The sequence below is a fragment of the Sabethes cyaneus genome, chromosome 1 (genome assembly GCF_943734655.1).
Source record: "Sabethes cyaneus chromosome 1, idSabCyanKW18_F2, whole genome shotgun sequence".
NCBI classification, from domain to species: domain Eukaryota; kingdom Metazoa; phylum Arthropoda; class Insecta; order Diptera; family Culicidae; genus Sabethes; species Sabethes cyaneus.
In genome coordinates this window covers 167763786-167791726 of record NC_071353.1, presented here as the reverse complement: position 1 = coordinate 167791726, position 27941 = coordinate 167763786, and the positions used below count along the sequence as shown (strand labels likewise).

Genomic DNA, 27941 nt, shown 5'->3' with positions numbered 1-27941 from the left:
TTGTATGTGGGGGCTTATGGAGGCATGAATTTACTTTAGGATGGTTTGAGACCCCTCACCCCTGTGGTAGGAGGATAAGGACTGTCATACAAATAATATTTTCTGCTATGTAACAAGCGGTAAGCTGTTAAAGTAAACTAGTAGAACCTTCTCGGAGCAAAAGGCAGCGAATCGACGTCGTTAATTGGCGTGCCTGTTGGCATTCATGTCAAAAGAGAAGGACATTCGAATGGCACGTCATATTTGCGATGAGCGTGCTTTGGCTTTAATGTTATTTGTAACCAATGGCCCTTTTAAAGGCCACAAGTGAGTAATAGTAAGACTATGGAAACACGCATAATCATATTTAATTACAATAATCAGTGGGCTGGTCATTTATTACTATTTCAACCTTTATGATGCACATAAGTGATTTTTAAAAGAAATCTTGCACGTCTCAATGGCTGCAGGCGTTGTACTCATGAACCCCCGTCCACATATTTTCAAAGCCACCATTGCATTCAATGAAGAAATGAATCTGAATATTTCACTCTTCTGTTTTAAACATTCACTTAAACAATGGCACTCATAGATTCTTATAAACATACATATGGCAGTAATTCAGTTTACCTACGTCCTACGTCACCCATTCGTACAACCCTTAGGGCTGTATATCTTGTAGTTTTTTGTGAATGACGCCTTACCATTTAAAAAAACTGCTGCAAAATCGCATCGAATGCTTGTCGAAGCTCAAAAAATCGCAATGCTTTAAGTAGTTTTGGACGAAGATGACACTCAAGTGCAACAACAACTCATGGATAAATTAAATGTGACCCAAGACGTCATTTTTATCCATTTGTTTTAGGCCATGGGAAAGATCCAGATGATTGGAGCGTGGATTCCACATGTGCTGAACAAAAAACATCCGGAAAACCGAAAAATCATATGTAAAATAAATACTATTTGCCAGGTACCAAGAGAGGGCATTTCTCCATCGGATTGTAACTGGCGATAAAGGTTGCACGGCCAAATCATTATGGACGACAATAACAATGCTTTGTGTTCGGTGGCATCTGAAGGGTTTGAATTACTATGAGCTACTCAAACCTGGCAAAACCTTTTACACTGAATGCTAACGAGAACAGATGATTAATTTGAATCGAGCTTTGGGACAAAAAATGATCAGAATATCAAGAAAGGCATTACAAAGTGATTTTGTTGCATGATATTGCTCCATCACATACTGCAAAACCGGTCAAGGAAATGATAAAGTCATTTGGCTTCTAAAGTGAAACACCGTTTTTCCTTTTCAGTCGTACAGTCGTCATGTCGACTGAGAAAGAACCAGCGAACGTCGCTGTGTCAAATTCCGTAGCGGTAGCACGAAAGTAGGAGAATGGAGGAATTCGAAAATACCAAGTAATGTTTCCGTTTCCATCTGCCAGCCAAGTTGTTTTACACGGTAAAATCAAGAGTGTGATTAGTTATTGATCGTCTAATTTGATGTGAAACTTTCACAATTTTATTATTGAAAAATAGCTCTAACAATCTAAGGAAGGCTTAACTACAGAAGCTCTGCCATATTTTCTAACACACATTCTAACTCTATTTAAAATTTATCTTTGAATTGAAACGTCACGCCCTGTACCGAGTCAAACGGATTACAATGCACACCCTACTTGAGCCTATTCTAATATCGACAACCTATTTTTTCGCTTCTTTTTCTCTTTCTTTGCAGGCATCAAATGTCCAGTGTGCAGCAAGTTTGTCATGCCCGACGATATAGAGTGTCATTTAGTAATGTGCCTAACGAAGCCTCGTTTGTCTTACAATGGTAAGCAAAAGCAAGCAAACAGCAAAACTGTGCCCGCGCTGCAGGTTACCTCCATAATAAAACCTTTTCCCTTAGTTCCCTTAGTAGTACGAAACCGTTATAAACCTACACTCAACCTGCCTCACAGAAGCGCGCTCCTTCTGTACGTACGGACGTACGACCGCAATGAGTTAAACTTTACCGGTTTCATTTACTCTCTACTTCCTGTTTTTTTCCTGCAACTCTCACTCACTCACTCACTGACTCTCTTTCTGTCCTTTCATGTGCTGCTGCTGCTGCTGGTTGCAACCTGGTTTTCTGTCACGTTCAGAGGACTGCTTAACGGATGCCAAGGGTGAATGTGTTATATGTTTAGAAGATTTATGTCCCGGTGATATCATTGCTAGATTGCCCTGCCTATGCATCTATCATAAAGGGTGAGTTTTCTGGTGCGAGAGAGAGAGAGAGAGCCCGCTGCCAGCCGGCCCGGCCGGCGCCGGTATCGATTTGGAATGGAAGCATTTGTCTAATTTTTTCTGTCTTTCTCCGTGTCTCGTTGTAGATGTATCGACAAATGGTTCGAGGTGAATCGCAGCTGTCCGGAACATCCGGGTGACTAGTAATGTTCGACCGGTTCGTGTTGCTAGTAGTCCAGACTGTGTGGAACCGTGGACTGTGTACGGGGGGAAATCGTTTTTTTTTACTAAGCAAAGCGGGATAAATCCAGTAGTAACTAAAGAAAAAGTAGACTTAGTGCAAAACAAAGCAAGAAACAAGAAGGAACGACACGGTTGCGAATGCGGAGTTATAAAGGAAGGATGCAGATGCGGAAGCAGAAGCAGCAGCACCAGCAGGAGAGGTGACTTTTCTGTGGTCTCTGCTCTGGTTCGCACTCACCCGGGGGTGGGTAACGGTAGGAATGGGTGGTTTTCCCTTTTCTGTAAGTAATTTATTTTTTTAAACCAATTTTGCAATCAATAAAAACCTGTGACACAACACAACACACAGACGCAGCAACACGCATAAGCACCGAGCGGGGGTGGGCTTTCTTTTGTTTTATTGCAAAAAGTTACAAACAAGTCATGGGAAAAGTGTATAACACCGATATGTTTTTAAACTATTGGACAGCTGGACAAAATTGTGAATATTTTATTTGGAGCAACTCTTTCGAATTGGTTTTCTCTTTTTAAGAATGATCTTTTGGGTTTCCCATCTTTCGCATGTTGATTGCTAGTTGACGAAAAAATTTAGTACATAGAAATTAGACGTGCATAGTCGCTTTGTAAATAATCAGACATGTTAAAAGTAACAAAACAAAAGAGAGAAAAAAACAAAACAACTAACTAATAAGAAATTAAATAACTAGATCTAACGTAAAACCTTCAACTGATAAACATAGAGAATTACGGATTGAAGTCGAGAAACAAACACATAAGAAGAATACCTGTAAGAGAATACTATGTAGTGATATATAATCCTTTAGGAACAAAACAAAACAAAACAGAAAAAAAAACAAACGAACAACGGTATTTCACGGTGAAGTTTGTTAACAGTTCGCTACTCTCTTGACCCGGCAGAAAAAGTCATGCTGCGCGCGCTCTCGAATCCCTTCTGTTTCCAATCCAATCCAGTCTAGTTTCGAGTCCTTGTTTTCCCGTGTTGTTTTTGGCGTGTACTTTTCTACTGAAAACACCTTTTCGTAGTTATTTTTGTGTTTTAAATCGTGCTCGTGCATCTCGTCTTTTGAGAAACGCGCCCGATGCAAATGCAAGAGCCAGTAATACCTGTGAAGAACCGTGACCGCTAAGTAGAAAACATAGTAAAATTAAAAAAAAAAGAAAAACAAAATCGAACGCGCGGATGCGTTTGTTCGCGTTCTGTTAAAGAATTAACTAGTAAATAGTGAACTATAAAAACAAACAAATAAGCAACTTGGAATGAACCCCCCCCCCTCCGAACAGCAGAAGATTGTCATCTTTGTCGTTGCATTGTCCAACGAGTATTAGGGTATTGAGCAGATGTTGGGTAACCAACCAGTCAAGACCGTGCTGGGGGTTGTACGTAAATATCATTCTAGATAGATAGAATAAATCAACGATCAAGGAGTAAAGAATCACTTGGAGTCAGTCAGTTTAGTTGGGCCTTTTTTGCAATTCTATTCCATTATTTTTTCGCTTCCATAACTCTCGAAGCACCGTGGTTTCAACATGATTTGAAAACCAACCTGGAAAGGATTTCTAACTAGTATTTTATTCCGTCTACTGGCAACTCTACTTATTTTACTTTCTTCGACAGCGCACATCCCCGGGTGTGGGGTCTGCCTCGGAGGTTAGAACCTCTTGCTGGTTTTCTGTCGAAAAATAGTTTTGGTTACTCTTTCATTGGCTATTCTGGCCAGCCAGCCCAGCCCAGCCCAGCCCATCGCAGCCTGCCGTATTGTGCTACTTTCACCCTTGTACCCAGAGCACTCGTCGATCAATTTCTTTAAGCGTTTACGATATATGTGCGTATATAACCATCGGGAGAACCCGTTTTCTCTAGAGCGCCAGTTTTTTGCAGTTTTGCAAACTGCAGGACTTCAGGCTGCAATTTGGCAGTGTCCCAGTCTCGCCGCTTTCAATTTGACAGACCTACTAGAGTCCTCTTCCATGGTTTTCAACCATCCAGCGTCATATAAATCCGCCTAAATAGTTGCGACGGAACAATATGTTTTAACATTATCTGCCACAGCTAATCATCACAGCAGTTTGACTGAATCATACGCCGCCTTAAAGTCTCCACAAATAGATGATTGCGTCTGCAAGTTGTACTCCCGAAATTTGTCTAGTAACTGCCGCAAGATAAACATCTGATCTGTCGTAGAGCGTAGAGCCTTACGAAAACCAGCTTGGTGCTCGCCAATGAAGGACGGTTTCAGTCGGTTTCAGTCGACAGAACAGGATACGGGAAAGAACAGGATATAGGCAGAGTTGAGCAATATAATGCCTCTATAGTTTTTACACTCGTGTTGATGTGCTTTTTTTCAATCCTGTCAATGAGCCGGTGGATCGCTTCATACAGCCGCTCGCACTCCGTTTCTAGTAGTTCAGCTAGAATATCGTCCTTTCCAGCAGCCTTCAGCAGCGGTTTTTAGCTCACTAATTGGTGGCTAGACCATCGCTGACAATTGTTATCCTGTTCCTACTATTCTCCGTATTTACCTCTTTATTCAACAGTGTCTGGAGGTGCTTGTCTTTCATTTTATCGCTAACGCCGTGTGGCCAGAAAGCAGGTTACCAGCACTATCATTGCACATCACGGCACTATGGGCCAGAAATTAAAATTTTGGACAAAAATATTTGCGGTTAAACGGCGTGTCTCAGCTCAATGTGGTCTTCGGCAACTTTTTGAATGAATAATTGATGCATATTTTGAAGGGGTCATCCTATATTTATGCGTTACTTAAACAACAATTGAAGTAATAACTTTTTGAGTAAACTTTTTTTCACCTTTTTGGTTTCAAAATATCAAAGATAAACCAATTTCAAGTAATTTTTCTGAAGATATGAAACCTCTACCTTTTACCGATTTTCAGCAATAGACCTTTGTTTATAAACGACCCCTCAAATCACATTTCTTCTTGTAACATGTTTATTTCAACAGACAGCTCAATGTGATGTTCTAGAAAATATTTTGCACACAAAAGAGGAATATTTTTGCTGAAGACTGTTTTGCTTTTTCTGCATTAATTAATAAGATATAACTGATGTTTATGTTAAAAACCGTCTGATGAAAAATCCGAATATCTTAGCCATCTTCAAGTATCTGCAATTAGTTTGCATACCAATTTGTAGGGAATTGTTAAAGTTATCTGCCCAAATATGTATTTCAGAAAATACCTGGGAATACCTGGGAATAGTGCGGATTATTTTTCATACATTTTATAACTTAATAAATATGCGTCCTAGCGTCAAACAGTCTTCACAGAAAATATGAATTTCAACATACTGAACAACTTTGTAGAACATTTGAAAGCAATAAAATAATTGCAATAAAATAAAAGTTATTGAGTCTAATTGATTTTTAAGTGCTCTTTTTTAACACATCATTATATTTCGCAACTGGTTAGAGATAGATAGTTACTTTATTCAGCAAAGTTGCTTATTTTAGTATATTCTGCAACTTTTGGGGAAAAAACTTTTTTTTAAAATTATTTAAGAAAACAAAAGTTTGTATCACCCTAATAAGTGAATTCATGGTCATCCTAATAGTGCAGGAAGATGCGCTATATTTTATTATTTTACGTCTCCGAAGACACCACCCATGAAAAAAATACACATTTTTCATCAGACTTACCTAAAATCAGTAAAATCATTAATAAGATATTAATTGATGCAGAAAAAGGAAATGTGATTCGACGGGCCGTTTATAAACAAAGGTCTATTGCTGAAAATATGTAAAAGATAGAAGTTTGATATCTTCATAAAAAATACTTGAAATCGGTTTATCTTTATTATTTTCAAACCAAAAAGGTGAAAAAAATTTACTCAAAAAGTTATTACTTAAATTGTTATTAAAGCAACACCTAAATATTGGACAACCCCTTCAAAAGATGCATCATTTTTTCATTCAAAAAGTTGCCGAAGACCACATTGAGCTGAGACATGTCGTTTAACCGCAAATATATTTGTCTCGAAAGTCTAATTTCTGGCCCATAGTGCACGGGTGTGGCAAAATTCCTGCTCCGCGTCGTTTTATAGAACGTCCGTGCGTCGATGCTGTTGAACCACTTTCCGTACTCGACCTTTGTTGATTTGAGATAATCACATACTCGACCTTTCTTCTTAAAGATTTCCAATTCTTAGCAAGAAAAAGAACAGACCAGAAGAGAAGCTACACGAGAGTTGTCTCTCCTCACCTCAAAAATGGTTATGCAGAGTCTCACTGCAAAAGTGAACGTGTCCATCCATTCCTCTTGTGCGTAATGCGTGATTTTATTCAAAATTTACCATGTCTCATTACAGCCGCGGTTAAGAAAGTTTATTATCTACGTGGCATGAAACTTATTGCCGTATATAACAATGCTTGAATCGTCCAGCGCCAAAGTCTAAAAGGTTCTTGAGGGTCAGACTATGATCACTGACCAGATTCACGCGACTCCCGGGGAAAGAAATATCAAGCTTGACATTTGACAACAGTATCGGGACGTTTAAAATCTTGATTCCTGCTAAATAATGCTTGGTCGGATCGAGAGAAATTTGCACTACCTGTTCATATTTGACGCACCGTGTTTTTGGATGCATGGAGAAAAGGATTGGATTTTTTCCCCATTCTGTATCAGCAATCAGTGATCTCTGTGTCCGAAGAAAGAGTTGTAACATCATTTTCGCTACAGGATAATCGCTGAGCGTATTCTTAATACTCCTAGAAAGATTATTTTCCTACAGCTGTGGGTCGCCAATAGGTTTCCTCGAAATTTGGCAAACACGAATGTAAAAGTGTCTGGCAAAAGTCTGGCGATCAATTTGAACGACAGGCACCGCCGTACCGTGCAGTTGGCCAGACAGGCCGCCGCCAAGAGCACTAGCCCTGGAGGGCGTCAAAAACGGCTTAAACCTCAGTAAGGTCCTCTCGAGTGTTGCCAGGACCGCCATAATATCATGCTACGGCTCTGGAATCAGGCAAAAAATTGAGTCCAAAATCTGATCAAAAATGTGGTTCGAAATATCGAAAAACCTGGTCCGAATTTGATAAAAATGTGGTTCAAAATCTGGTAGAGAATCTACCGTGAACTCAGGTAATTCCGATTAGCTCCTAATTTCGATCCCTCAACTAAAGTAGCCGATTTCTAGAACGCCGAGGACCCGGGTTCGAATCCCAACCCCGCAGAAGTCACGAATGACCTAAGTTGTTAAAGTGACTATAACCAAAAAAAATGTGGCCTGCAATTTAGTCCAGGTCCAAAATACCGATCTGGTCCAGAAGGTTAACAACCTGATACAAAATCTAGTTGGTAGTTGAAAACTGATCGAAAAACTGTGGCCCGAAACATGCTCCAGGTCCAAAGTCTGGTCCATAAAAATCCGATCAAAAATGTGGCCCAAAATCTTGTTTATAACGTGCTCCAGTTCTAGAATCTGGTCCAAGATTTGAACCCAAATCTGATCCGAAAAATTTGGACCAAAATATGGTTCAGGACCAAAACCTGGTTTTGGTCCAGAGTGTGGTCCAACATCTAGTCCGAAATCTGATCAAAAATGTGGCCCCAGAATCTGCTCCACAATCTAGTCCAAATTTGTTCCAAAATTTATTACAAAATTTAGAACAAAATCTGATAAAAAAATGTGGTTCAGAATTTCAAAATCTCATCAAAAATAATAAACTCGGAAGGAACACTGATTTAAGAAACGAGGGTCTGCCGAATCGGGTCTTCGCTAAGGGCCACAATGTCTGACGATCAAGCTCTGACGATTGGAAGGAGATTTTCGGGAAACGTCTAGCAAATCTTAGTTCTTAGTCTCGACGGAACCACTAGCTCTTGCTGATTTTTCCGGTTTATCCAGGGATCCTGTTGTGGTCATAATTTTACAAAGACTTACGGAGTACTTAGTTCTAGCAGTCTCACGCTCACCTGCTGATTGATTGTCTTAGACCCTTTCTTATCCAGGGCCAACCTCAACCACTGAGGGAGGGCAGTGAGCAAATTCGGCTTCTCATTTCCCAGGATGCCGGGTCCAGTTGGGTCGAGCGTATTCGAGAATGCCTTAGATACATAGGTGGCTTTTAGTTTGGTTTGGTTTTTATTATAGAGCCTTTAAGCTGAAGGGTCATTCAGGTCTTTAAAACGAAATATTAACAATTAACATATTCATGTATTCTTATCAATGCCTGCCGATTTCACAAATTTTAATATTCTAGCCTCCATATCTTCATAAATCATAGTATTTCGCAGGTAGCAAATTCTAAATTACGGTTTCTTTTAATCGTTTTGTATTCTTGGCATTCGGTAAAGTTATGGTCCACCGAGAGCTTGTGAAGAGCACCCTAGCGTTACTGGGTGCTTCACCGACTTTTAAGTGACCTTTAATCGGTCAGTCTGTTGTCGGCACTGCAGTGTTTCCGTTCCTCCTGATTGGTACTGGGAAGGGTTTCACCGGTGGTAGCTCCACGTCAGTAAGATTCGCAAAAGTTATTTCAGTTCGGCTGGCTGTCGGCTATACTTCATCGAAATTGGATAGTGCTTTCTTCTCCTCCAGCAGCTTGGATGATTTGGCGACAAGTTTCTGGCATGCCAACAGCTGGAAAGGAAGCTGTTCGGATTCAGCACATAGTGCTAACGCCGGACTGGTCCAAAAGGCTCCGGAAGTTATTCGCAGGATGTTGTTGTAAACTGGTTCTATTATTTTGCGGACACTATTCTCGCTTCTGCTGACAATACCCTATCCATGGAAAATCACCGGAAGCTATTCCATTTTCGTTACATCACATCAAGAGTTGATGAATGTAGCCTTGCAAGGCGGCGCAATCCAGGGCGGTTGACGATCGATATGCGAGGTCGCTTACCTACAGGATAAAAATAAGTGGGCTCAGTGAGCTTCCCTAAGGGACACCTGAAGTAACGTTGAATTCTGCTAAGTGCTTCATGGTACCCTGAACGAAAGCTTTTTCTTCGGTGAGGAATGATTCTGAGGGATATTTATTAACTAGATTAAAATTGTTCAAGAGGTCACACCGGCGAAACCAGTGGATGTTTCATGGACCATCTTAGGCAGTTCTCCAAATAGATGAGAACGTACACTCGGCAAGGGAACAATTGAAAATTGGTGCAATATTGGTGCAACAGGTGCTTCCGCACTGTTCATGATGAAAAATGGAGCCAATCCATCCACTCTAGCACCTTTTGTTTGTTCTAAATACTCGTTTTGTATCATTTATACTTCAAATTATTCGGTGTCCATTTTGATGACTTTTGGGCTCTTACGAAAGCACCGCTGCTGCTGTTGCAACAATTGCAATCCAGGGTGATTCGAAAACTTTTGAAGTAGGACTACTTCTTTGATTTCTATATTGGGATGCACTTTAGAAAAACGAAAAGTGAACATGTAACGAAAAGTGGTTATAGTTTGCACGCTTATAACTCAGTCTCCCCTCAATAGATTCTAGAAATATTGGTATCAATCGGCTGGAAATTTTTCTAAGAATCCATCACAATACAGTAGATTATATGTTTCCCTCACAAACATTTAAATAATTGAAAAGTGTTAACCATTGTCTATGTCGGAGCCGTGGCAGACTCCTCGGGATGGAACGAAATGATTTCCTAGCCTTGTTGCGGCACAAGCAAACATGTCTTAACATTACCGAACAGGAATGGTGCCGCTCAAGCTAGAAGCCGTCGAAAAAGAGTGTTCTGTTCAGGCACTTGTGGATAACAATTGCACTCTTCATTCAAATCCTTAAAAGGACGGGTTTGGTCCGCAAGGGGGGCTGTATATGTGTTCTGCTTGGGCGCCGGTGGATAACAGTGAGAGAAAACCTTGTTCTAAAAAGAACGATTTGGTCCGCGAGCCCGTTGCAACAACACTCTGCCAGTGGAGTGGACTGCATTTCGAGGTCTTGTTGCTATTATTGTTGTTGGTAATTCATACTCGAGCGTGAACATTCTCCCCCGGGCTGAGAAGCATTCTCGGAACAATACTCGAAAAGTTGAATGATGTCCTTGATGGGAAGCACTGCTCAATCCTTATTGCTGGTCGCTTGTAAACAGTGTTACCCACCATAACGTCGACTGTACGAACCAATCCATCTGATCCTGCATAGGTTTGCATAATCCTTCCCGATTTACAGCTCATTGGTGGCAAGCTTTGTTCTTCCAGAAGCACTATCCATTCTGACTGTAGATTACTCTTACGTATTTGGTCCTTGGTTCGCTGTTGCAAAGTTTGTAAGTAGTTATTATTCCATTTCTTCCAAAATTCGTTTCGTAATCTTTGTAGGAATTGCCAATGACCGAGTCTATTGACAGGAATATGCTGGTAACTTGGCTCGTCCAATTAAAATGTGCCCAAGTATAAATATTTCGTGGCCATCAGCATCAGGTGATGTAGCGTAAAGTGGTCGAGAGTTCAACACAACCTCTACCTATGTCAAAACTGTCACATATTCCTCAAAAGTCAAATGAGTGTCTTTCAAAGTGCGCTTTAGGTGGTATTTAGCACTCTTTACGGCCGCCTCCCAAAGACCACCAAAATTCGGTGCCTCAGGCTGAATAAAAAATCAAGCTCAAAATCTCCTTTGGTTGACAAAGGGGTTTTTGGTTGTTTGGCCGGGGTTTTCGTAACATAAAGAAATTCATCTGATTGTAGACTCCAGGTGAGTCCCAGGGTTTCAATTACTTCGCTGTTGGTTGGACAATCTAGTCCTACTAATTTCTCTCTACTTTTCTCAGGAACTTGGCTCAGCAATTCTGAATCATTTGAACTTCACTTGTGGATGAGAAATCCTCCAAGCTGAAGCAATTCTTGCAACTGACGCTGCGCTTCTACGGTTTCTTCGACACTCGCGGGTCCAGAAAGAATGTCGTCAACGTAACAATCTTCTAAAATAATTTTGGACGCAAGAGGGAATCGGTCACCCTCGTCGTGGCATAACTGGACCAAGCTTCTGGTGGCGAGAAAAGGGGCTGAAGCTGTCCCGCTCCAAAACTCGTTACCGTTGGTTGGATTCCGTGCGCCAAAAAATCCTTTGGAATGGAGTCAGACATGCAGCAACCAATATCTGCCGGTACATTTTTGCTATATCAGCGGTAAACATGACGACGTGAAAGCGAAATCGGAATATATCGCTCTGAACAACACCACCGACGTGAAGGACCTCATTCAAAGATTGGGCTTACCTGAAGCATTCAATAGGTAGAATCCCTTTTGAAAGAGCAGACTTGAGAGCCGCTATCTAACATTGCTCGACAGGGAATGGATTGACCATCTGGCACTCTCAAGGTTCACAACAGCGGCTAACGGCATCGCGGTTTTTGCAGTATGAAAATGATTACAGGGACATGACGTTGCGCTTGTTGAAGGAAGTACATTGGAACTTGCACTAGCTTCAGCGACTATACTACAGAATTCTTTCTCATAAAGGGTTTCGGTCTCAGCGGGTTTTGCTTCGAGATCTTCGTGAAGGAGGGTATGGTGTCGTCTTTGACATTTCGAACAAGTACGCTTGGAAGAACAATCTTTGGCACAAATTCTTAACTGCTTTACTTTGCTTTTGCGGTCTAAGACATGTATTTTAGCAAAAACAGGACACTCAAAATGACGGTGCACGTCACCACAAATCTTACATTGACTTTCCAGAATTAGAAGATGTGACAGTATGAACCTTTTGATTTACAGGTTTCATGGGCTTAGACTCTTTTGTCGTCACGGGATGACGTGACTTTTGAAAACGCTCAAGAATTTGACACTCACCGTTTAAAAACAGCAACGTATCTTCGTACTTCGGATAGAATCAGAATCATTTCAACAATAACAAAAACCTTATTTTATCTTTCAGTGGTTAAAAAAGTTTCTTTGGTATCAAGATTAACCAAGAAATTCAAAAAAGAAACAATAAAATTGTGTGTTAGAGGTCCATGCAAGTCTTACGTAGGCTTCTTCTACCGTACCCTTTGAGATTCTTAATAAAGCAGGCGTTTCACCAAAGGTTTGTCCTTCTTCTGCGCTGAAGATTGATGTCCATTTTTTACTCAACGGATGTGCGCGTGATTATTTCCAATTTTTCACCTTTCTTCCGTTTTTGTTGTGAGTTCTAGCGCTTGGGAAGCAGCCGAATCTCTACAAGGGTCACTTTCGATCATTTTGAAAGATCCAGTGGTTCGAAATGACCCGCTAGAAACTATTCTTTAAGAAACAAGAAAGCAGTGGATCTGAAGCTCCGTAATGCTTCGGTTTATTATGCTGTTTAGGCAAAGTGTCCACCGGAACAGGACATTGTGAAATTTCTGTTACCGCACTTGGTTCGAAGTCCTCGTCAGTGAATATTCCAATGATGCAACTCAGGTGAATCAAATTTTTCGACTTGTTTTCCTTTTATACTTCCTGATCAGGGATGGAAAATCAGTGATTTCTTATCTCACACTAACGCAGCCAATACTTGAAGGCAGCCCTGGAAAATGACGATCGCTTGAATCGATCATTTTCCTTATCAACGGCCAGGCCAACTGCACAGCATGTACCGCAGAGAGAATTCCAAAGAATCAAATGGAATTAGAAAGGGGAAGGAAGAAAGCGTGGACCTCCCGTACCAAACGCTCAGGGATGGAAAATAAGTTATTTTGATCAAATCTGTCAGTTATCGCCACACGTATAGATCATGATCTGTACAGTTCATGGCAAACAGTGAATATTCAGTTGTAATCACCAGATTTGGTTCTCTTACCAATTCTCAGCTGTCGATCACATTGTTAGATTTCACCTAGCTGCGAGAAAAAAGATTTGTATTGAGTATCTGTATCTGTTATATTTCTCCTCGCAATCAAGTGATGAACATGATCTGATATGAGGTTTGTCATAATCTGTACAGATCGTAACAAGGTATTTGTCCCTTACAAATGGTGATGTCAATGCATCTGAAACTGATTAGATAGAAGCGATTTTTTCCATTATTATTGGCCATAACTGTTCGCGTTCAACTGTATCATATGCTGCCCCAAAATCTACGAAAATATGACGCGTGGGCACGTTGTATCCAGTATTTCTGGAAAATTTGTCGGAGTATGAAAATTTGATACGTAATACACGGCCCCTGGAAATAGACGACGTAACAAGATCTGAGAGAGTACCTTATAGGCGACGTTGATCAGTGTAATGCTGCCGTAATTTCAGCAATCCAGCTGATCATCCTTTATGCAAATGGAGCAAATCCCACCTTCCATCCGCTTCTTAGGAATTTCTCTTCCCGGCCAAATCTTGGAAATCATTCAATGAAGTACCGTTATTGCTAGTGGTTCCTTACCGTTTTTGTAGAGTTCGGCGGGAAGCTGGTTCTTTCCGGTGGCTCTTCAGCTGTCCGATTTTTCGCCAGAGCTCTTCGAGATCGGCAGTCGGGACGTTCCTTTTTTTGATACTCCCAGCGTAACTTTCGTTCCTGGTTCCGCTTCCTTCTGCTACATCGTCACTGAGATGCTCATCAACTTCTCACAAGGCACAGTTGATCGAAAAGGACGTTATTTGACTTGATTGGTTAGAAATAGAAGCTGTTACGAAAATGCTTTCTTGTGGGGACGTCCAGTAGCGGAACGGATCCTAAGTTCTACCAAGTAATTCAGTTGGTTCATTAATAATTGGATGAACCATCCGGGCTAGAAAAAGATTCGTTTTTATTTGTTTGGCAGGGCGCATGGAATTCAAAATGAAAAATGTTTACCACAAACAATTTCCGGGCAATCGTTTCCATGGAAATATGGCAACAGTATTGCTGAAGAGATGGCTGGTTTGGAAAGCTCCACAGCTTGCTTTTGGTGTTGCTGCTGTATCAAGGTAAAGCCTTACAATGATGGTACCTTTGTATGGCTTTAAAAGCAAATTTTGGTGCTTTTAAAAACCTGCAATGATAAAGAGGGAGCAGGAAATAATCTAATCCACTAAATTTAATAATCGAACATTTTATATGACAAGCGACAAGGTAACGTGCTGATATTGATATTGCGCTTTCCCGTGCTGGTACTTTGACAATCCACAGATGACCCCACGGAAAAGCAATATCAATATCAGCAATGTTGTTAGTTCGTAAAATGGTCTATTACGTGAATCGAGCCTTCCAATTCATCCTCGTTGGTCGACGAATTTTTGGGTTAAAAAAAGCGAGGGGAATACTTTGGATTTTGTCGTCGCTCATCCGATAGGTCAGGGAGAATGTTGTATTATGCCAACTCGGCATCCTAAACCACTTTATCACGGATAATTGAAATCTAGAATTCACTTTTGTATTGTTTTGTCGACTTATGGGTGCGAAAACTACCGATCTTTGAGTTAGTTCGATTGAACTGTGATCATACTAACAATTTTAGATTGAGAGTTGGCAGAAAATAGTAGAAATTCAGGTGATTTGTATCTGTTAAATTGGTAGAAAAGGAGGATTCTATGTAGTTTCAACAAATTATTTTTCAAATGATTCTATTTATTGGTTCTCAGTCAACGTAAATTTCTGTTCTGTACAATGTTTCTGAACAACGTCACTTTGAACACTCACAGCTATTTCAATTTGAGTTAGATTCACGGTCTGTCTGTGGGTTCCATCCTGACAGCAGGTTCTAAGTTACTTAAAAGGGGCGCAAACTGTGGAAAAATATCCTTTACATTTGACTTCCGCTGTCTATATCTTCTGGGCGGACTCTATTCTCAATATATGTCTGTATTTTTGTACCAACAAGCAAAATAGAGTTTACCAGCGTAAAAACGTTTAAACATAAACTAGCGAAAAAAAAGATAAAGAAAATCACAACAAAAGGGAAACGTAGGATAAATTAAACAGTATCACTCTAAACAAACTGATTGTAAATAATGCTAAAAAAAAGTGAAATATGAAATAAAACAAAATATCTTATTGTTTACGTTTAACCAGTAAGAAATAAAAGCGAACAGAGTTGTAAAGGAAGTGAACTCAAAAGCGGAGCGGAGGAGAGCAAGCGAGAGATAAAGAAAGAGTGAGTAAAGAAGACGCGAAAAAAAAACCGAATGGCGAAACTGCTTCTGCGCTGAGCAGAGGCAGAAAGAATAGGGCAAATCATTTACGGCATAATGAAACAAAAAGAAAAATGTTTTTGGTGTATTTTAAAACCCTTAAGATTTAAGTGAAATAAATAATAGCCATTAAATGAGAGATGAATAAGTCTTAATCTGTGATTACTATTACAATTAAAGAACAAAAAAAACGATAAGGATTTATTTTGACGTTATTTTTCTCTTTAAGAAGTTGAAAGCTGTTTTATCAATCAATCAATCAATCAACAACATCCAGTTCTGTTTTCTATCTATCCTTTTCTATCATAACGACGAACCGAACGCGAAGAAGGAGGATAAAAACTGAAACAGAAAAAAATTGCTCATTTAGTTGCCCGACTCTACCTAAGGTGGGGCTCTCTTTGTCTCGGTTGGGAGTATTTTATTTTGCAGTGCAGATACACATCTCCTTCGCCGTAGATTGCTTAACTTGTCTCACGTTAAGACGGTTCGATTTATCGGTCTAACTTTGACCGATGGATGATCATTATAACTTAACAGGTTCAAGTTAGATTGAGAATTCGTATCAGTCCTATAACAAAAAGCCTTTAGGTTACGTTTAGATCCCGAATAAAATTAAAAACAAAAAAAGCCTAGTAGGGAAAACAAAAAAAAACCGACAGATGGCAATGAAGAGAGAAAAAGATTATACAAAAAAGAAAACGCAACTATTGTAGCAAAACAGAAATCAACAGACAACAGCCAGAAATCTCCGACGAATAGTGATATATAAACTGGATGCACATGCGACGAAAAGTGCGCAAAAAAGGAGGTGTTAATTTTAGCAATTGGAATGAAACAATGAAAAATGCTAAATAAAAAAAAACAAAAACAAACGTAATATAAAAGAACACGCATGGAAATAATATTCAATTAACCATCTATGTATATGTATGTAAGCATATAAAGGTTTTACTCATAATAATTGAAATACAAGCAAAAATTGAAAACGTTCGAGTCCGATGGAGCGTTGCGTTTCTCTTTGGGCGAAAGAAATTGTCCCGAAATTGTGAAATCTATTGTGCATCTCGAATTCACGTGTGCTGCAAACTGATACAGAATGAGGAGTATTTACTTACTTATTGGTCCTTGTCCGCCGGTCCTGCAGGACAAAGGAATAAAATCGGAGATCTCCATTGCCGACGGTAACCACCCGTCGTTTGGAGGAAGTTCTCGTCAACAGCCGGAAGGTCGTTGGTTAAGCTGTGTCGCCATGAGCCTCTGGGTCTGCCTCTTCTCCACGTTGTCCTTGCGGATCCAGTCGAATGCTTCTCTGCAGATCTCGTTCGCTCCGCTCCTCTCAAGGTGTATCTGATCCACTTCCATCTACGTTCTCGAATTTCTGCTGCTATCGGCCGTTGATGACATAGACGATGGAGTTGCTCGTTGGATATCCAGTTATTCTTCCAATAACGGTTCCCAAAAGCTGGTATTCGAATGCGATTAGATCTTTCTTGAAAAAGTGATGATGCATGAATTTGCTTGGATTAACCTTCAACCTTCGATTTGTGCTACGCCAATCTGTAAAACTGTCCAACTAATGTTGAAGCTTACGGGCATCGGCGGTTGAGCTGACGATCATATCGTCAGGGAAAGACAAATGGCGAACTCTTAGTTTGAAATTCACACGGTTGAAGTGTGTAAGGAAAACCCACGTCCGAGGGGACTACCTTGAGGGATCCCAAATGGAGCAGAAAAAAAATCATTAGAAAAGTATCAGCGATTTTTACTGACGACCCATCCTAATCCTATTTTTTTTTTCAATTTGGTTAAGGCGATTTCATTGTTGATGCTATCGAGAGTTACTCTGTAAGGTCGAAATAAATTGCATCAGTTTGTTTAGCGTGATTACAACCATCCGTTATATAGTGCTTTGGCGGCCTAATTCCATGCTGGCCCTTAACAATATGCTGTTGGCAAAGTTCAAAAATATGATTCAATACGACGAGCTCAAACAACATAGCAACCGATCTCGGGGTAGAAATTCTACATTAATTGCCATCAATATTGCAAATCGAGCAAGAGGCAAACGATGCCCGTTCACACGCGTGCGAGTATGAGAAGTATAGCATCCAACGCTTACGCCACTGACGCAAACGTACGACAAACAACCGCCGGTGCTGTATGCATACATTCTGGTACTTACACACTCGCGAACGCACAGCCTGGCAGCGTTTTTCTGCATAGCCCACTCACGAGGCAAACAACTAGGGAGCAGCCACGCTGGAATACAGATTTTGCATTACTTTTTCTCTTAATCTTCATGTTACACTCTCGATTCTGCACGCGGCACAGTGGTCCAATCAGCGAAATACGTGATCATTTGATACAGCGCCAAAACGTAAAGTTTTTCACATATAGTGTCTTTAGGAACATTTCTTTAAGTACACCATTTGCAACGTTGGGAAATATTTAAGCTCAAAGTAGTACTATTTTTCATCAAAAATGCTCAAAATCTCCGAAACTGCAGAAAATCGCGTATAATAATGTTCTACAAAAACGTTGATTTTAGCAAGATAAGCCACTTTCTAGAACACTATGAACACGTAAAAGTTGACCAGAATAAGTCAGAGTTTAAAAACTGCTTTGAAGGGTTTGTCCACGAATAACGCTTCATAGACAATTTCCATGAAGAGATACAAGTATGGTGTCTTTGTCAAAGTTGTTTGCATTGATATTTACTACAACTTTGCCGAAAGTACCAAACCTGTATCTCGAATATACGAGAAAATAAATTTCGTATCTCACTTTTAAGGGAACTAATCACCCAAATATTTCTCCTAAAGACACTATATGCGAAAAACTTTACGTTTCGGCGCTATATCAAACGATCACGTATTTCGCTGTTTGGACCACTGTGCGCGGGTGAGAGAGCGAACCCTCGCGAGCAATCGGTGCTCGGGTTGCAATGATAAACGGGAACGACAAAACGACCGTGGCTGAAAGCCAAATACACGCACTCGCAAAAACTCGTCGCAGTGCATGAAAAAATGAGAGCGAGAGTCTGAAAGAGAAGCTCATGCCGTCGTGTTTGTTAGAACGAGGACGTGTGTGTGTGTGTGTGTGTTCAACATTGAAATCTCCTCCGACATTTCGGTACCATTGCAACATTCACAAGAGTCGCATAGAACTAATGACGGCGTGCTCGTTTTGATGCACACGGATTTTTCCTTGCTTAGCCATGTTTACTCTACTACTACTGTAGTTTCAACAAGAAATACTCTGAGTGCCAGAGATATGCGAAAACAGCAATCTTTGGAGTCAAACGAGCAGCGAGAATTGTCAAAAGGGAGCCAATCGAACTCGTTTACTGTTTGCATAATGTTTGATTGACAAGTATTGAAACAGTGCTCAAAAATGTTGCGGTTAATTGCGATCTATTTATCGCACAATTTGTTGCACACTGTGGCACCTCTTTGACATTCACACTTTGAAATATTGGAATCTGGCAGCTCTGCCACTTTTTGACTTTTGACATTGTCCTTTTGATTTTGACATTTCCAAACTGAACAAATGAGCACAAGTTTGAAGTGATCGGCACAACACGGCCCACAATCAGCAAAATTAGCACGAATAAGGTGCATAGAGTGTTCTAAGTGACTTATCCTTAAAAATATCCTTTTGCCCACCGGTTTCGGGTAAGTATAGTTACCCACCTACGGGGTCGACTCCAACTTACTGGACGATGCCAGCATGTTAGCGTTACCCAAGTTTAGTTTAGTTCTTTGACAACGTTGCATAAATATACAGAACTATGATTAAAAGCTTGAGTAATTCTCGTTGAAACGCGGGGCCACTACTGACACGTGGTCTTCAAATATTGCAACTGGTTAAAAGATAAGAATTACATTTTTATACCTCCCAGCGTTGCCAACCGGTTTTCGCGAAAATCTGGAAAACGAGGATGAAAACGTCTGGAAAAAATCTGGCTCTAATGGTCCTTTGGTCAAATGGAAGACAATGCTTGTAAAATGTCTTTTTTGACTGATTAGGCATCAAAAGTCTGGAAAATCCAGACAAATCTGGAAGGTTGGCAACGCTGATAACTCCTCACGATCCCTGTCCTCCTTCTGGCGCTTTTTCTGCCTCACGATCGTGGTCAACTGATTCCGCGCTCTCACACTTGGGTATGCTTAGATAGTTTTTCCGAGCTCTTTTTTCCTTTTCATCGTCTGGTGGAATTTCCCATCAAACCAATCATTATTTTGTGCGCTCGAGGTTGTCTCAGCTAGCACCACGGTTACGGTCTTACTAACGCACTATAATCCAGAAATCAAAATTTCGGGACAAATATATTTGCGGTTAAACGGCATGTTTCAGCTCAATGTGGACTTCGGCAATTATTTGAATGAAAAAATGATGCTTCTTTTGAAGGGGCCGTCCAATATTTATGTGTTACTTTAACAACAATTTAAGTAATAACTTTTTGAGTAAATTTTTTTTTCGCCTTTTCGTTTCAAAATACTAAAGATAAACCTATTACAAGTATGTTTCCTGAAGATATGAAACTTCTACCTTTTACCCATTTTCAGCAATAGACCTTTTTTTATAAACGATTCCTCGAATCACATTTCTTCTTGTAACATGCTTATTTCAACAGACAGCTCAAAGTGATGTTTGAGAAAATATTTTGCACATAAAAGAGAAATATTTTTGCTGTTTTGCTTTTTCTGCATTAATTAATAAGATATAACTGTTTTTGGGCTAAAAACCGTCTGATGAAAAATCCGAATGACTTAGCCATCTGCAATTAGTTTGCATACCAATTTGTAGGGAATTATAGCTATCTGCCCAAATGTGTATTCAGAGAATTTTTTATTCAAAAAGTTGCCGAAGACTACATTGAGCTGAGACATGCCGTTTAACCGCAAATATTTTTGTCTCGAAATTTTAATTTCTGGCCCATAGTGCACCCGCCAGGGCGTGTGGCTCGCTCCTTTCCAAAAAAAAAATTCATTACTTTCCCCTACCATCCCTCCAATTGTAGAACCATCGTTTCAAAAAATATTAATATTAATGCCTGACCGCATTTCAAGGTCAAAGACTAAAACATGAGTTTGGTCAGGAAAGTTCTTCCAAGGCGTGTTGTTGCAAGGCGTCAGCAGGAAGTCCTGATTCTTTCAACCAGATCAGACGAATTTGAGTGGATGGATGTAAGGGACAAGGATATGCGCGAAACATTGACTGACGACACATCAGCGTATCCGATTGCAGCAATTGGAGATCTTTTTTTATTTGTTGAAGTTCTGTTTTGTTATTTGATGGCTGGGGCACCAGGTCGATGATAAACGTTCACCTAGTGTCCGAGGCAATTGGAGAACGGAAGCCCAGGTCCTCAAGAATACTGGAGGACCACCATTCGGCTGGCGCAGGATCGATAACGGACCGTCGCCACTAAAGTAAAGTAAGTTCATACTGATTACATAAAGTTTGTTTGAAAAATATCGTCGATTTGTTACATGCAGGGTAAACAAGATATTTTAACAAAAATAAAAAAATAAACACGTATTTGCGCGTCTACCGAAAACCTGAATTTGTCAGTATTAAAAGAATTCGGATTAATTTCACTCAAGATTTCAACCTCTGTTTATGCAGCCCACACCGCAATTATGTATATGTCAGTTTAATCGTGTACAGCTTCACTTGTCGGTAATCGTGCAAAAGATTGTACCTACTGACATACTATCAATATACTTTGGCATCTGTCAGCTGTCAACTTTTATTTTTTCCGCCGTCGCTGTCGTAGTTCGTAGTTGCATTTTCTTTCTTTGCACTCGTCGACGTCGGCTTTCAGATTCTTTCAGTTCTAGGCGTCGCGCGTTTTGTGGTGATGAAAAAAGTAGTTTTTAATGTGCAAAATCATTAAAATTCGTAGTGAAAATTAGTGCAAAACTTAACTTGAAGTTCGCGCACTCTTTGTACGGTCAAATATGGACGAAGAAACGCCGGAACTGCTGTTTTTCGATACATTTTCTCACGACACCTATGAGGTACGGGGTTTCTTCATTATTGCTTATTCTTTTTTTTTCTGATTGAGTGTTTTTCCCATGATTTTTTGCCAATTCAGAAATTAAACCTGGATCTGGTGCAGTTCCCGAAGCCGGTTTACATCACGGAGGTGCGCATCATTCCGTTGGGGGCGCGCGTACAGGCCGATTTTCCCGGTGGCGTCCGGCTGGGGGCCACCAATCCGTCGCAGTTTAAAATCGAGCTGTTCGTGAACGATCTGGGAAAGCCGGGAGCGCCGACCTTCGAGTGTTTGGGCGATTTCGAGTACAATCAGAACAATTGTATTCACCTGGAGTGCGGCAAGCCGGACGATGTTGGTCCGCGTCCGATTCCCACCGATGGGCTGGTGCTGAAGGGGTTCTATACGACGATTACGCTAGCGGTGTACGGTGTGTTGACGGCGAATATTGCCGAGCCGATCGTATCGCCGAGGGAGGCTTCGCCTCCGCCGGATCAGGTGCTGCCCGTTGAGGTTGGACCGGGAGCGGGGCAGGATGGAATTGCCGAGCCACTGGGGGTGGCTCAGGAGTGGTTGGAGGAACCGGCTCCGGTCGTCGTGCCGACGGAGGTGTTTGTGCAGAAGGAGTATCCCGAGGCGGATGGGGAAGATATCCCGAAGGATCCACGGCCGTATGCAAGGCGGGTGGCTGCCGCAGCTGCGGCAGTTGGGGTAATCCCGGCGGAGCCGGTTTCTCCGAAAATGATGGAATGCGGTGAGGTGGTTGTGGATAAGCGTGGCAAGCGGGTTTCCCGTTCCACCGAGAGGCAGTTGCAGTATGAACCGACGGTGCGGTCCAGGGGTCGCAGCCACGAATATTCTCGTTCGCCCAGTTTGTGTAAGGATTATCAAACGCAGAAAAGGGATTGGTCTAGAAGTCCGGATTATGGGCAGCGTTCGAGACGAATTCGCAGCAGTTCGTACGACCGGGTTCGTAGGGGTTCGTCGTACGATCTGGAGAAGGAAGAACGACGTCGGCCGAGATCGCCGATTGATTCGCCCCGGCGACCCAGGTCGCCGGATCCGTTGGATTCATCCAACGATTATGACGATGCTGATTTCCGTCACGGTGGAGGGCACAAGTACGATAAACGTTCGGCTGAGGGACGTTTGAAGGGTTCGAGTGGAGGTGGCGCAGCCACCGCAACCGGAAGCCCGGCTTCCGTTTCGGCTACGCCGGTGGCTTCACCGGCTTTGGCACCCGATGAGGATGCTCTGTCTGCTACGGAGCAGTTTGAACCGATTCTCAGTGATGAGGATATTGCCGATGATTATGACTACGATATGGAGTACGATTTTGCGGAGGAATATTATAAGAGTTTCAATCCGCTGACGGTGGTGCTGAAAAAGTTTGCTCCGGAGGAGGACAAACCAGCGGCTGTGTTTTCCTCGATCAAGCATCTGGAGAACGTGTTGAAGAACGTGCGCTACTCGAAGCTGGCGACGGCCAATTTCGGAGCGGAATCCGGTGATTTTAAGGAGGGTTTTGTGGTTTACACCGAACAGATTGTGCAGCTGTTGAGTCAGATTTTTCAACTGCCCGAATGTCGGTCCAGGTTCGAGCGTGACCTAGCCGGTTGGATTGAGCAGAAGGTGGAAGGGGTTGATGTTATGTTGAACTGTATTAAGTTGGGGCTGGATGTGGATCGAGCACTGACACAGCCGCAGCCTGCCTATAAGCTGCGGCACATGAAGGCCGGAATTCGGCTGACGGAGTTTTTGGGTTCAACCGAAGCTTTTGTGAAGGTTATTCTGGAGCAGGAGGATTTTAACATTTTCGACAAACTGCTTGGCCTGTACTCTCAAAGTTATATGGCTCTGTCCATTAAGCTGATGATAATTCGGTCGATTTACGCCTGTTTGGACACCAAGCAGGGCTTGGACTACTTCCTAAGTCCAGAATATAATGGATATCAGATTTTGCTGGATTTAATTCAGGAGAATCCTTCAACTCGCATCAGTTTTGCGCTGAAATCCCTCCTAAAGAAGATTAATATGTACGAAAATTTGGATCTGATGCGCAGCACCGTTTCCGATATGTATGCAACCCGGCTTGAGCCGGGTTTTAAAGCGGATCCTTCGACGGTTTCCGTACTGGAGAACTGTTTCACGGAACTGACGAAGGCTCTGACCTGGGACGCCATAGCTTACAGTCAACCGAAGCGTTTTCTGCCGGTTTCGGCTAAATTTGAAATTCACAAGGACATTCACTCGTCGCTGACGGCCAACCGAAGCTTTGTGGCCTTCTTCGAAACGCACAAACTACTGGAGACGATCGTGTTTTTGTTGGAAATGAAGATTTCGTCCTCTTCGCTGATTGGGGCGGTTTATGATTTGCTGGCTGCCCTGCTGAAGAACCACCAGAAGCTGGCGTACCTCATGGATCACATCGAGACGGTTAATGTTCTGTTGAGGATCTTGTTCCAGCACTGTCCGGCTGCTATCGGCTCTGACGAGCCTCACCCGGAAGATTTGCTACATGATTTGACGCGTGGTCAACTGTTGGGACTGGAGATGGCCTACAAACTGCAGACGGTGTACTATCTGGATGGCATTGGCCAAACGAAGAACGATTTGGATAAGCTGGTGGAATCTTTGCAATCGCTGTTTCATTTGACCACCAGCATTGGGAAGCGACATGTTGTGGAGGTGATTTGCATGGAAGATAATCTCCAGCTGTTGCTGGATTTAATTGAGATTGAAAAAAGGGCACTTTCGAAGGAAGGATCGCCCGGCGTTAAGCACAAGTCCCCGGTGCTGAGCTACAGCGTTGATTTGGTGGATTGTGCTGTCCGCCAGTGCGACAATGTTGCCTATTTGGTGAAGCACGGCGAGAGTTTGCTGAATTTGGTTAAACAACACGAACAGTTCGAGTCGTCGGTTAGTGCCATGCTTCAGGAAATGGCAGTTTATCTAAAACCGCTGGAAATTCACGAAATATTCTCCTACGAAGACATTAACCCGTTGGTAGAGCTGATGAAGCGAAGCTTCGAATTTATAACGACTTTCCCTGGAGATCTTATTATGTCACTGCGATTGCTTCGCTATTTGGGCATTCCGGAACATGAAGGACAAGGCGAACCAAGCCACCGGGAGCTTAAATACAAGTATACAATCCTGCAATTCTACTCAGCCGATGGTAAAACCCTGCTAATTTCGATCCTCGAGAAGCTGTACACTTACTTTGACCAACCGGCGATTCATGCCTCCAGTTTGGCCAGCATGCAAGGAATTTTACTGACTCAAATTCTTACTCCATTGATTCAAATTCTGCGCAAATTGATGACTTATTTAGTCGAGTGTCGTAACACCGAATTCAAGGATCTAACCGTAATCGAACCTCTGCTGAGAACCTATGCTCTAATGCAAAGCGTCCCACTTACTGCCCCCGCCATCAACGAGGCGCGTGAAATCCAAAAGGACATCATTCGAATCCTGCTAATTTTTACCCAACCGACCCCAACGGATGGTCTCGACACCAACAACATCCACAAAAGCCTCTGGACCCTGATGATCGGAGAACTAATCAAATTTATCTTGTACGGACCAAACTACTTCATACCTGGTTTGTTAGTTTTCTCCGAACTGCTGCCTTTGCCGCTGCCAATCCAATGCCGCCAGGAACTAACGCCAATTGAAGTCAGCAAACTGGTAAACGAACGCCAGCTCTGGTCCGCTCATTTACATCCGCAAAGCCCAGCCATCACGGAAATGATCCAAACAATCTGCCCCTCCAGCTACACTCCACTGTTGGTCATCTTCAGTCGCGTCTGCCTCCAACTATCGGACTTAGCACCAAACATGACCCTCCTAATTTCGAAAGCTATTACCGACCTAATCCTGCAGGAACCCCTGCTTTCCGGAGGGCTCGCAAGCACCTCCCACGCACGCCTATTCAGCTTCCTCGGAAGCTTGGTCTGCCACGCTTCGGTGAAAATTTCCGTCCTTTCGATTCTTCCCGGACGCATCATGGATCTGATGACGGGCTTCCTGCTGAACAGCGGCCAAACACCGGCCCACCAGCAAACGCAGGAAAACATCTACATCGTGTTCCAGAATCTGCTGGACACCGAATTTGCAATGGTTTTCGGAAGCAACATCGCCCCGGCGATGCAGCTTGCCTGTTCGCTCCCGTCGAAGGAAATCGTCGAAAGCTGCTGTTCGACCATCGTCGATAATCTGTCCAGTGTGGAAATCGGGGCCGGCCTGCTGGCCGCCGTCGTTCGCACTATGCTGCTGCTGACCGAGCACGAGTGAGTACACTTTTTTTTCGGAATTATTTTCACTTAAAATCACTGAAAAAATTGGCTGGTTTATGAAACGTGGTCGAATCTGCTTCCATTTTGCTTGAACTATAGAAAATTGCAAGTGAAAAATCACAGCAACCAGTGATGTTGGACCGTTTCCTATAGTAACCGGTAAACAAATGAAAAAAATTTCAGTTGTTTATTGGTTGCTATACGAAACGGTCTATAAAATGGAAGTTGTCCATTCAATTTTTCACCAAAATTCCCGGATAAATCATCTAACATTATTTCCCTTTCTTATCGTTTCAGCATTACCCTTTCGACGCTGCTGGTGGCCATGGAAAAACGTAGGGAAGCCATTCTTTCGGTGGTTCAGCACTTTGCCGATCGGGCCCGCGACATTCCGGATTCCTACCGGCAGATCTTCATCATGCTGGCCGAATTTTGGCGCTCGCTGATCATGATCGACGATACGGCACTGATCGGCTTCAATCTACCGAAACGTACGGTTAAACTGAATCGCGACCAGCTGGCGACCTTCCTCTGTCGGATGAGCGTCAAAAAGGAAGGTCAAGACTATCCGCTGGATAGTGATTGTACCCAACTGTTGAAAACCCTGCTGAACATCTACCGGGTGGAGCCGAAACCGGTGGAACCGGTAGTTGACCCCGCAGCGGATGCTGAAGAAAGCTCGCAATCGGCTCCGCCGATGATCATTCCCCCCGTGGATACGCTGGAGGAAAACCTAACCTATCTCATTGAACAACTAAAGGATGTTTCCCCCAACTGGGAGTCTCAGTTCGATTTCGGAACCGTGGAATCCCTTCCACAGGCGGAAGGCATCGTCACCCAGTATGCTTCACGCAGTGTTTTCATAATCAGCGAAGAGTTTGAAGATCAGCTGAAAGCCAGTTACTGGTTAAGTTTCTCCCCGTGTGATGAAGATGTCGAGCGGGAGCAGATCCCGTGCGATCTACAGGAGCTAGCAAAGACCTGCCTGGCCGGGGACATCAATTTGACTTCGGACTGCAAACGACTGCTGCACCTGTCCGCTTCACCACACTCAAACCGGGATCGCGTCACAACGGCACCCTGTTTCCGAACGCGCCGTGTTGAGGTGGAACCCAGCACCGGTCGACCGGAGAAAAAGATTTTCGGTAATTTAATTCCTTATTCATTAATAACTAAATCTAAGCTAAGTCATTGTTTTTGCAGCTACTCCCCTCCGGGGACGCGGTTTCACCCGAGCCCCGGTCACACGCGGCGACCTGTTCCGCTCTCGTCCGCCGAACACATCCCGTCCTCCATCGCTGCACGTGGACGACTTTCTGGCACTTGAAACGTGCGGTGCCCAGCCGACGGGACCCACAGGATATAACAAACTCTCGCGTGACATTATCACCATTCGGGGCAGTGGCCGTAGCCGCGGTCGATCGTTTTCCGATCGAATTCGTTCCGGACCGGGCTCGGGTTGGGGTGGTCAGGGTGGCGGCGGTGGTGGTGGTGGTGGCGGTGGAAGCGGTGGAGGATCTAGCTGGTCGCAGGGTCACGATAGCCCGTCCGGTTCGGGTAGCGGTGGGAAGCACTTTGGAAGCAGCAGCCATGGACACTACCGGGAGCAGTCGCAGAATCACTTTGGGGCACCGCATGTGCGTTCACGTTCCGGTAGAGGGTTCAATCGGTACGGTAGCCGACTTTACTCACGGCCGAACTAAGGGTGAGTAGCATTGTGTCAGTTCATCGTCGTTGTTCTTGCGCCGCAATGTGGGTTGTTACTTGTTAGCTGCGATAACACTGCAATTATTATTATAAAACTATCGACACGTACATCTTCTAGGTGTGTAACACTTATCAACTTCGCTGCTGGCTAAAGCAATTAGCGAACATTATCTATTTCAACATTAAACTTAACATATTTACCTTTTAATTAAACTGTATCATTAACGTATGGTAGCGGCAACTGATGTATTTGACCTTGGTCTAGAACGAAAAGAAAGTTTCCATTCTGGAAAAACTTTATACTTCGATGTGGGTTATTCTAAACATCATGACATTTTTTGTTTGGTCAAAGCCGAAATCATTCTTTTTACAATTTTTGAAGCCCGTCGGCACGTAAGGCTATCCAAAATTGGTCA

The 27941-nt window shown here is 42.6% G+C and overlaps 2 protein-coding genes across 3 annotated transcripts in view; both read left to right on the top strand.

The window, feature by feature from the left end:
- The window catches only part of LOC128732772 (E3 ubiquitin-protein ligase ZNRF2-like), a 60423-nt gene extending 43923 nt beyond the window's left edge, over window positions 1-16500 (top strand). The window contains exons 4-6 of the mRNA XM_053826139.1: window positions 1718-1813; window positions 2124-2229; window positions 2355-16500. Coding sequence (XP_053682114.1) covers window positions 1718-1813; window positions 2124-2229; window positions 2355-2412 — 260 coding nt within the window. The 3' untranslated portion in view covers window positions 2413-16500. The remainder of the gene's footprint in view (window positions 1-1717; window positions 1814-2123; window positions 2230-2354) is intronic.
- A 4870-nt stretch (window positions 16501-21370) lies between these two features.
- Window positions 21371-27733, top strand: LOC128733085 (protein virilizer). Of its 2 annotated transcripts, XM_053826691.1 has the most exons (5): window positions 21371-21542; window positions 21620-25812; window positions 26116-26963; window positions 27022-27523; window positions 27644-27727. In XM_053826691.1, the coding sequence occupies exons 1-4, from the start codon at window positions 21483-21485 to the stop codon at window positions 27519-27521; spliced, it is 5601 nt and encodes a 1866-aa protein (XP_053682666.1). In that variant the 5' UTR covers window positions 21371-21482; the 3' UTR covers window positions 27522-27523; window positions 27644-27727. The 2 variants fall into 2 exon arrangements, with proteins under 2 accessions (XP_053682666.1, XP_053682664.1); XM_053826689.1 differs by having other exon boundaries at window positions 27022-27733.
- The last annotated feature ends 208 nt before the right edge of the window (window positions 27734-27941 follow it).

Coding starts and splice junctions, on each gene's coding strand:
- LOC128733085 (XM_053826689.1), top strand. CDS start 21,483: ATGGACGAAGAAACGCCGGAACTGCTGTTTTTCGATACATTTTCTCAC. Junction 21,543..21,619: donor TTTCTCACGACACCTATGAG/GTACGGGGTTTC, acceptor TTGCCAATTCAG/AAATTAAACCTGGATCTGGT. Junction 26,964..27,021: donor ACCGGAGAAAAAGATTTTCG/GTAATTTAATTC, acceptor TTGTTTTTGCAG/CTACTCCCCTCCGGGGACGC.